General features: G+C 32.5%; 2 protein-coding genes across 2 annotated transcripts; both read right to left on the minus strand.

Annotated features, from left to right (window-relative positions):
- Nucleotides 1-7: 7 nt before the first annotated feature.
- Nucleotides 8-949, minus strand: LOC143407877 (olfactory receptor 5K3-like). Its single transcript, XM_076867039.2, has one exon. The coding sequence runs from the start codon at nucleotides 947-949 to the stop codon at nucleotides 8-10; it is 942 nt and encodes a 313-aa protein (XP_076723154.2).
- A 7,257-nt stretch (nucleotides 950-8,206) lies between these two features.
- On the minus strand, nucleotides 8,207-9,151 carry LOC143407879 (olfactory receptor 5K3-like). The gene has a single exon (XM_077110408.1). The coding sequence runs from the start codon at nucleotides 9,149-9,151 to the stop codon at nucleotides 8,207-8,209; it is 945 nt and encodes a 314-aa protein (XP_076966523.1).
- Nucleotides 9,152-11,583: the final 2,432 nt, after the last annotated feature.

An 11,583-nucleotide genomic window follows, 5' to 3' on the forward strand; every position in this document is an offset into this window, starting at 1 on the left:
TACTTTTTTATAGAAAATTGCCAGAGTGCCTTTTCATAATTCTTTTCATAACATTTGTTACTTCCTTGTTTCTTAGGCTATAAATGAAAGGATTTAATAAAGGAATGACTAGAGTATAAAAAATGGCAATTGGTTTTTCTGTATCCCCTTTATTAACTGAACTTGGTCTAATATACATGAAGAGAAGAGAAACATAGAATATTGACACAGAAAGGAAATGGGATGCACAAGTAGATAGAGCTTTGCCTCTTCCCTCTTTAGATTTCATTGTGAATATAGTGAAAAGGATATAGAAATAAGAGATTAGGACAATAGTAATAGTGAAAATTTGAATTGACCCTGCCAAGATGAATATCATCAATTCATTGATGTAAGGATCAACACAGGAGAGTCTGTATAATGGAAGGACATCACAAAAAAAGTGATTGATCTGGTGAGACTCACAGAAAACCAACCTAAATAAAAGCCCAACTTCAACCATGGGATGCAAGATTCCAGCTATGTAGGCTCCCACGGTCATCTGAATGCAGAGTTTCTTTGACATCAGGGTGTGGTACTGCAGTGGTCTGCATATGGCCACATAGCGGTCGTAGGCCATTGCTGCCAGAAGAAAGCAGTCTGTAGTCTCAGCAAAACAGAAAAAATAGAATTGTGCCATGCATTCATAGAGGGAAATCCTTCTGTCTTCAGAAAAGAAGTTCTGTAACATCTTGGGATTGATGGCACAGGAACAGCAGGAATCCATGAGAGCCAGGTTGCCCAGGAAGATGTACATTGGTGTGTGAAGACGGCGCTCCATGTAAATCAAGGCCACCAACCCTAGATTCCCTACTATGGTGACCAGATAGATGGCAGAGAACACCACAAACAGAAGGGCTTTCAGGTCTGAGTTTTCTGTAAGTCCCATGAGGATGAATTCATTTGAACTGGAGTGATTTGCCACAGGCATTCCTGATTTCTTTGCTGAACTATTTTGTAGAGGAATTCAATTGACATCATAAGTAAAAATGTCTAACTCACCCCTATAATTATCATATGTATCAAGGGTAGCATCTTTTCTTCAGATCACCCTATGCTCTCTCCTGAAAATTGGCAGTTATATCATGTTAGGTCTTGGGAGAATAAATATAGCATGATTTTTGCACACAGGATTTGCCTTGAAATTTCTCATGTATTCATTGTGTGAAAAAGTTCTTTCTACCTAGGTCCGTGGAATGTCTCATAGTTGGTTTAATTAACTTGACATTTCTGAATTAAAATATATGTTCTCATGGTAACTTTCTTCTTAGCAAATTAAAAAAAATTGTACATATTTCTTTATGGAATTGATTCAATATTTTAAAGTAATCGGTCTTTTGATATTTTAAACAACCAATAGGCTAATTATTTAAAGCTGTGAAAATTACAGTGAGTTTGAGAAACAGTTTCTCTAGCTTATTAAACTTTCCCAGATAATTTTATCTAGGAATATTTTATAAAAATTTCTAACTATTTTAATAGGGTAGAAACATAAAAATCTTTAAAATTCTTAATAAATTATAAAATCTTTTAATATTCATTTAAACACATTTTGAATCCTACCCTTATTTTTTACTACCATTCCTTGTTTATTATTCACTTGTCCTAATATTTTTCTCTAGTTTTATGTGTACTATATGCATATTTAATGTTGTGAGACTTGTTGAGAAAGTCTCCATTCATAATGTACATATTCTTAATGAATATTATCTTATATGTAGTCTCATGCACTCTCAAATTGTTGTCTAGAAACCAATGTCTATATTTTTGTTGAGTCTCATAAAAATTCTACATTTTTTGATTATTTAAATTTAGAAACTGAATTACTCCCAATCTGCTATATATTTATTGAATTTCAATGCTCACCTCACTTTATATTTACTATTACTTGGCAACAATATTTCAAATATAGAAACAACATAGGTTTTATAGAATAGTAAGATTGTCTTTCTCCCAGAAATTTCTACAAGTTATTGGGTTCACATATTTTAGATATGAATTTTTGACAAGAGACTATAATAGTTGTTAAAATATTCATTGTTTTAAAAACACATTTTGGCGATTTATTTGCTTCTTATTCTTGTCTATACTGAATTTCATAAACCGTTTTGCTCAAATAATGTGATAAGTTTCTAGAGTTTGATCGATAGACACTTATAATCAATGAATAAGTTGCCCATTATATTTGAAGTAGACTACACTTGTAAAATATCCCTCAAAATTTTATTATTTTGAAAATAATGTAAAAATATAAAATACTGTTCTGTCATTATTTTTTGCAACACATATTGGTAAATATGCTGAAAATATTTATGTGTACTTGGGAAAAATAGTTTTTTGTTTTCAAAAATTATCATTTTATTTAGGAGATGTTGTATCACAAAACAATTAGTGAAAACAAATTTTTTCTTCTCCAATTCAAAGTATAATTATTCCTCTGAATCAGAAATGACTTTTACTATATGACCCAGAATTATTTTACCAGGTCCTTTATAGACTTACCTGTATGTTTGGTGATAAAACTATGGTACTTTTGAACTCAGAATACTCTGAATGAGCCACTTACGGTGTGTCATTTGTTCTTTCCATAATGTCTTCAATTTAGAGACAAATTTAAAAAATTAAATGAATAAAATTCAAACACCATAAAAATTACTAAAGTATTTTAAAGAAATATGTTCAAGTTTATATTATAAATAAATTAGTCACACTGAGTTCACTGATGAATATTTTATCATAGGGTCTTGAACATCAAATATTCTACATTTTAGGGAAATCAAGATTTAAAATGTGGTCTTTAAAACATTGGGGAATAAATTATAAAAATCTAGGGCAGTTTCTCTATTCATAGGTCAGAGTAAACAATTAGGTTAGCCTTGGGGTACAGTTAAAGTTGTCCATTGATTCTAAAGGGATTTTCTTGGCGCTGACATCAGGGTAATTCTGCATGGATTCTCAGTCTGAGAGGCATGTTTCCCAAAACACCAGTAGCCAAAGCAACATTAATGAAAAAGGAATACATGTTGAGATTCTGGGATTCTGTTTATGGATTGGATCATGATTTTTTGCACATTTAATTCTTTCTTTGTGTTTTTTTTCTCTCTCTCTCTTTCTCAAATCTTATTTACATGAAAACTATGATGGGCAGAAAAAAGATTTGAACTGATTATTTGAAGTGAGAGTTAAAGAGATATTTGAAGAGAGAGTTGGATTTGTAGAGGAAAAATGTAATGTGATCAACTAGTGCTGCTTTCCTTTATTTCATGTCTTACAATGAATTTGACCAAATACTTTAGATTCATTCTCTGAAACTCTGACTTTGTGTTCCCTTATTTAATTTATGCCATCATAAGATGACTAGAAAAAAGTCACTTATTAAAGTATGATTGGTTTGCAACGCTGTCAAGGTTTATTGTATGTATCTTCAAGAATTTGGAGATAAGTATACTTTTGAAAACTCCTATCACCACAAAATGGAAACAGATATTGAAAGCTGACATAGAACCGAATAACACATGAATTTTTTATGTTTTATGCATCAGCTAAAAAATTAAAAATAAAATTTTATCTTTTTCAAAAAATTTGGACCTTTAAGCAATGTTTCAATACCTGTTTATTTTGAGCTCTTGGTTTTAGAGATTCAGCCAATGATTGGCAGGCCACATTACTCTGGGCCTAGAGGCAGAAGGACATGGTGACTGGGAAGCAGAGTGAGAGGGCAAGGGTTTGAAGAGAAGATGAACCTTTCCAGAGCATGTCAACAGTGACCTACCTCTTCTAGTCATGTCCCATCTGCCTACACTTACCACCCAGTTAGTCCGTTAAATGTAGGATGGACTAATTAAAATTAGGTTAATTTTGTCATATTCCAATCATTTCATCATTGAATATTCTCACATTAACACAAAGGACATCTTTAATCCAAGCCATAACAAAGCACAAAACACATCTACAGAATAAAGAATAAACCAAGAAAGCCAGAATATGGGAATACGCTAGAAACAGAGGATTTATACTTGTTACAAATTAGTGTTACAGATAAGAATTTTAAAATCTTGATTAAAACTGACATTCAGTTTCTAACTTCAAAATTGAATGAAACTTTTTGAATGGCCACTGGCTTATCAGATTACCACCCTAGCATTTGTTACTAGCTTAAAATCTTAAGGGAAACAACAACTAAAGCTAAATTCCCATCAATTTAAAGGATAGTGGAATAACATCACAAATGACCACTGTGTGACAAATTCAGGATTCTAGATTCCATAGTGATATAGAATTGAATTAGCTTTCATACTTTATGTGAATTTACACTACCGTAGAGAGAGGCAATTTTGTTTAGGTTAACCTAGATTTGTGAGAAACCGTTTTGCAGAAGGTTTACTCTTATAAACATGGTGGCATTTAGGAAACTATTTTCCTTTCAGAAATAACAATTTTACAAATGAAACACTGGGCTAAATTTTAAAATATGGGCTTTGGTTTAGCTCACATTTTCTACATATGATCATGGTATAGGTTTAGGACTTCCTCCATCCATCCTACAAATTTCTAACCAAAATTCATTTTTTAAAGTTAGTATGTCTCAAACTTCAAAATACCCAACCACTTCAAAGTTAGGAGAGCTTTGCATTATCCCATGAAGCTGAATATTTTATCATATGTACCAAAAAAATTGACAATGCTCATTCCAACATTCATCTGTTACAAATTTATTTTATACAGCTTATACCACCCAGCATGTATTAACCTCTGACATGTAACTCCCTATAAAGATAAAGCAAAGACAAGAAAAGTTTACTGTTTTAGAAAGAAGGTACACATTCAATTATTATCTTCAAACATCATTGCACTTTAACCTCCACAATTTGACTAGACATTCATGAAATAATCTACAAACTACTTCCAACAGATAACACTTTTAGGCAGACATGACTGTGCTAAATTCTTTATTATGTATGAACTAAACAAAGATTAAATGGTGAAAATAGAGCTGGGGGGTATTGTGTCTTCTCCAAACTGCAAGGAACCAAAAAAAGTGTGATGGGACCTCCTTTGAAAGTCACCACTCTTGTGGTTTGCAAATGTCTGCTTCGACATCTTCCTGTGTTTATGACTGGTTTGGTGATCTACTGTGTGTAGATTTCTTCTGATAACTTTATGGAATGGATCAATAAATTTAACCTGATAGAATTTTTATGTGGAATTTTCAAGGACCCTGTTAGAATTCAGAACTCACAGAATACACAGAGTTGCTTCTAGCTTGCTCCTCAACAACAGGCTTTCACACCAACTTTACCTGGTTAATAGCATGATGGACAGCCTTGCCATACATTACATCCTTAGGAACAGGGCATTTGCAGCCACTATGGCATGTATGTATCCTGTAGATGACATAACCCTGCCTGGCCTTGTATCCCAGTCTGTACACTTTACCTGGGGGTATTGGGTAGAGGGCCCTGTGAAGCAGAAAGCAGGTGGTACTGCCAGCAGGGGACCTACAGAGAAGAGCACATGACATCAGACTGCTTCTTCCTCCACAACTCCAAGATGTACTTGTATGCAACCATCGTGACTTACCTGATGGCTGCTTTGACTTACCTGATGGCTGCTATCTGTTGAAAAGAAAGAAGCGTCTCTTTCTTGTTCATATATATATATTTTTGTGGCTCTCTTTAAATACAAAAGACACTCATTTCCCAGAAACTTCCAAAAACATCACTTCTTTTGTCCCACTGGTCCCAAATAAATCACATAATCTTCTATCAAATTTTTTTGGGAATCAATGTTCATAAGGACTAGACATGAGTTATTTGGAAATGTATGGCATAAATTATGGTATTATTAGAAGAGGGAAAGGGAATCAAGAAATGTACTTTTGGTAACTGAAAATGTCTATAAACATAGTATGTACACTCTCCATTCAATTAAGTTTCTCAATTTTGTGATCTTTTCATTTGTTTACACTCTTAAAACATAAGTATGTTCCTAAAGAACTGTTACTTATGTAGGTTGTATTGATCTGTATTTCATATATTAGATATTAATATTGAAAAATTTAAAAAAGTTTTAGTCATTTACAAGTAAAAATAATGAACCCCACTTTACATTAACTAACATAATTCCATTAAAACATTCTCAAGGAAATATGTGCTGTATGCAGATGTCAGGCACTGTTTGAGTACTGGTAATACAAAATCAGATGTGACATGATGGAGGCAGGAAGAAAGTAGGCTTCATTTTATTTACTAACAGTTAAAATTAATATTTTTAAAATATATATGATACTCCTCTTTTTTCTTAAATCATGCTTGAGTTCTGATCTCACCACCTAATATGTGAATTTTTTTTCTAATCAATTACCAAGTCAGTTTGCTGAGAGATACAATTATTTTACACTATTGCTGGGAAGACACCAATGTCTCCTGCCTCTAAATAAATTCAGATTCTCAGAATGGCATGTAAGTTTCTCAATAATCTGACACACTTCCCCCTCCCCTGCCCAAATACACCAAGGATCTCTCCAACAGTTAGCCACTATGATGGCTCTGTTCCACTGTTCACCCGTCTTCTCATAGGCAGAGACACACTGATTTTTCACAAACATAGATTCTGATCAGTATAATTTATGTTTTGCTCCAAGGATCAAATTTTTTCCCATCCTTAATTGTACTGTTTATTTCTCATGCTACTTTATAACTAAATATCTCAAATAATATTATCTCCATTTCCTGAATCCCCAAGCATGTGGAAAAAATAAAGTATTGATTTACACTCCAGTTTGTTTTGACTTACCTAGCTGAACTTAGGCACGCTACTCAACATATCAGTGCATGAGGTTTTCATTCAAGAACAAAACAAAAAGAATGTCTCTTTAGTTAATTATTTAATACACATGAAAAGTCTAGCCTGTGTTTAGCAGAGAATATATTTTAGAAAATTATATTTCTTTTATGTTTCTTAATTTATTTGGTGAATAAATATTTTGGTCAGGTGCCAAGGATTTTCACTCCTTTTTTTCTTTCATTTATTTTTGAAAAAAAATGTTTCCATCTCTTCTTAATTCTATATATATATATTAATACATTTCATAAGAATCAGACCACGGTTTTCATAATCCTATTGAATAACAAATCAGGCAATGATGTCAGGTTAAAAAACATCTTCATTTCATTGATATTTTCATTAATTACAATTTTGTGATATGATGTACAAATAAACAAACTATATAAAAAATTAAAAGTGACCAGGATTTATAATAAAAAACATTTCTAATTGTGCATTATAATCATACATAACAGTTGGATTCATTATGCCATATTAATATATACACATAGCATGATTTGATCAATCTCATTCACTGGTACCTTCCCTTTCTTCTCTCCTTCCTCATCTCAATCTGCTTGCTCTATTCTACTGTTCTCCCTTCTATTATAATTGTTGTTACTTTAATTTGTGCATTATAATTACATATGCATAAGTGGGACTCATGGTGATATATCTGTACATGGACAGAGCATGTACAAATATATTTATCTAGATTTTCTAGATTTCATCCCCCATCCTTCCACATGCTTTCCCATTCCTTCTCCTCCTATCATCTTCCTTTACTCAAAGAGCATCATTTTTAACTACATGCTGTTAAATCAAAATATACAGATACTCTATTATAGAGAATTTGAGATTAAAAGTGAATAAAACTAAACATGAAAATATTATTTATTAGAAAATAAATACATACTGAAATATAATATCTTGAAATAATTAAAGTCTAATTCAAAAATCAAATTCAAACACATTGTTTACTTAGACAGATGGAGTTGCTTAAGGAAAAATTAACATTTGAGAACTTAGAATATGCCAGTGATTGTAAAAAATATTCTTCGGGATATAAGAAAGTTGCTAACAATATTAAATGGAGGCAACTTATATATATACTGACTTTTATTTCTACTATTTGTTTTGTTGAAAATTAGGCCTAATTCTGCTACAAGAGTATGAATAATTATTTAATTCATTCCTGATTGATTTTACCACACTTGATTTTTAAGTATATTTTTGCATACTCTCTCCCTTTGGAGTTATTTTCTTTTTATTTTGAAGGGATTGTTATCCACTTTCTCAGTATTTGTAGGTTATAAAACGTACTGTAAAGTAGAAATCAGTCTTTCAATGGAGATGAAACTTGTTATAGAAAGTTACAACATGGCCTCTTCTTCATAATTCTTTTTATAACATTTATTACTTCATTGTTTCTTAAAGTATAAATAAAAGGGTTTAATAAAGGAACTATTAGAGTATAAAATATAGCAGCAGGTACATCTGTATCCCCTTCATTAATTGAACTTGGTTGAGCATACAGGAAGAGCAGAGAACCATAGAATATTGATACAGAGAGAAAGTGGGATGCACAAGTAGATAGAGCTTTGCCCCTTCCCTCTTTAGATTTCATTGTGAATATGGTGAAGAGGATGCAGAGATAAGATATTAGTACTACACTAATAGTAAAGGTTAGAATTGACCCTGCCAAAATATGTACTGCCAATTCATTGATATAAGGATCAACACAGGAGAATCTGTATAATGGAAGGACATCACAAAAAAAGTGATTGATCTGATGAGATCCACAGAAAACCAACCTTAACAAAAGCCCTACTTCAATCATGGGATGCAGGACTCCACCTGTGTAGGCTCCTGTGGTCATCTGAATGCAGAGTTTCTTTGACATCAGGGTGTGGTACTGCAGTGGTCTGCATATGGCCACATAGCGGTCATAAGCCATTGCTGCCAGAAGAAAGCAGTCTGTTGATTCAGCAATACAGAGAAAATAAATTTGTACCATACATTCAGAGAGGGAAATTCTTCTGTCCTCAGAAAAGAAGTTCTGCAACATCTTGGGAGTAACAGCACAGGAACTCAAGGAATCCATGAGAGCCAGGTTGCCCAGGAAGATGTACATTGGTGTGTGAAGATGGTGCTCCATGTAAATCAAGGCCAGCAAACCTAGATTCCCCACCATGGTAACCAGATAGATGGCAGAGAACACCACAAACAGAATGGCTTTCAGGTCTGGGTTATCTGTAAGTCCCATGAGGATGAATTCATTTGTCAATGAATGGTTGACCTTAGTCATCTTTGTCTGTTGAGATAGATATTAATGAGACATTAAATTCTAATTAACAGCATACAATTTTCCATTGATCTTTTTTTTTTTATGCTGGTAGAGGAATTTCTTCATTACTGAACCCTGCTATGTTGAGCACAAAATGCCACATACTTCCAAGGAACAATTGTCTTTCTTGAAGAGTCAGCAACTATGCCCTCCATCTGGGATTATCAAAATTAACAAGGATATTTTGATAATTCCAGGCAGGATGGTTAGAGAACAGAAAGTTGCTGGGCCCAGTGGTGCATGCCCATAATTCCAGTGGCTTAGGAGGCTGAGGCAGGAGGATCACAAGTTCTAAGCCAGTCTCAGCAACTCAAGGAGGCCTTAAGCAACTTAACAAGATCTTATCTCAAAAAACAAAACAAAACAAACAAACAAACAAAAAGACCCAAAGGCTGGGGATGTTGCCCAGTGGTTAAGCACTGCTGGGTCCAATTTCTGGTACAAAAAAAGCACAGAAATTTTATCTTTAAGTTTTTATTCATAGTCATATAAACATTTAGGGTATCCATGTTTGATCCATTTTTTCCAAGTCATTTCCATTTCATTTTTTTTAAAAAATACCTTAAATAAGATGTTCGTAATATCATACTTATAATCCCAGCAACTAGGGAGGGTGAGACGGAGGGCTCAAAATTTGGAGGCTGGATTTAGCAATTTAGAGATATTCTGTTTCAAAATAAATAATGAAAAACTAGGTGTGTAGCTCACTGATAAAGTTCTGTGTTTAATCCTCAGTACCAAACAACAAAAAAAATCCCAAACTTTTTAAAAATCAATTTTCCTATAAATTCATGTTTTTCTATTGTGTTAATGATCTTTATTTATCCTTCTAGGGAAGGGAATGGTTTAAAATATTTTACACATATGTTAAATTAATATGTTAAATATGGCACAAAGATCAATAAGGAATAAGGAGGGTATTGTACCAGAAAAAAAATGGAAAGCCAAAGATATAAATGTCCAGAGATCATAACCTTTGCATAACTTACGGTTATACACTTTTAATGAACAATGACTCTGTCCATTACATTATTCCCATTGATTGTTTCCTAATTCTAAGCTCTTCCTCTTTTGCTGAAGCATAGTTTACATACAGTGGTACTTAATAAACTTTTAAGTATCCCAGACCACAGTTACCACAGTTTTGAATTGTAGTGCATGTGTTATATGTATACTCAGACTAAGCTTTGAAGAAAGGTCCACAAAGAACATTTTCAAAATCATCTTCTTAAGAAACCAAGGTATATTTCCTTTGTTGAAACTACCTCTTTTCTACTAGAAGATTATATGTTTTCTAAATTTAGAAATATAGCTCGATAAAAGCAGTTCACCTTCATATATCAGTTTTCTCACTTGAAAAACAGGAAACCCATTAAATCCTAATAGGATATTTGATTTCAAATTTTATTTACTTTAAAGAGCTATTTTTTCTATTACTTAGTGATAAGGTTGATCACAGATCAGTAATTCACTGATAAAGCTGATCATAGAAATTCTATGATAAAACTGTATTTTTATTTCCACAAATACTAAAAGAAAGCCATTAGAAGTTAATTTTTTTTCCTAAAATGTTAAGGTAAATACCAATGTAAGCATGTAATACTTTAGTTGAACTACAAATAACTTTCAATGTATATTCCTAAATAAATTAACAAATTTTTGGATCTTACCTATATATTTTGAAGTTCTATGTTATAATCAGATATTCACATGAATCACAGCATTATAACTTTCTCCATTTACCATGCTATTCAATACTGAGAAGAATTAGAGAACTAAGTAAACAATGAAAATTTAGAAACAATGAAACATGGTAAATAATTCTAGGAAATATATTTTCTAATATGTTAAAATTTAAATTAAAAATAAATTCAAACACTTCTTCTGTGTAGATTTCACTAAGAAGAGCTTTTTGAAAGTGCAATGTTTGCTTTATGTGTGAAGGTCTCAGAATTTAAGAATATATATGTGTTCATTCTTGCAAAAACATTTGGGATTAAGAGAACACAAATTTCAGAGACTACAGGTCAGTGTTAATAATGTGTCCCTACACTGCCAAGTTAAAGTTTACTGTCAAATCCTGAAGGGATTTCCTTGCAATTTCATTATTTTATTTCTGTGTGCTATTAAGTCCTAATAGCATATGAACGACTTGTCATTCATTAAAGATGTCTTGTGAGACAATGAGATTAACGCAAGTGAAACTCACTAAAGTTTGTTTGATCCAGCCAATTTGTATGTAACTGACTTAGTTTTTATAATTCTCTTCACCGTGATTTCCATAAAATGTAGAATAGGCAGAAAAATAGTCTCAGGTTCTTTGAACCCCTTTCTGAAGGAAGTAGAATTAATTGGTTTATGAAAGATAATTAGCTTTGAGAGGAAACTGGGAG

Source organism: Callospermophilus lateralis, chromosome 10, assembly GCF_048772815.1.
Source record: "Callospermophilus lateralis isolate mCalLat2 chromosome 10, mCalLat2.hap1, whole genome shotgun sequence".
Classification (NCBI taxonomy): domain Eukaryota; kingdom Metazoa; phylum Chordata; class Mammalia; order Rodentia; family Sciuridae; genus Callospermophilus; species Callospermophilus lateralis.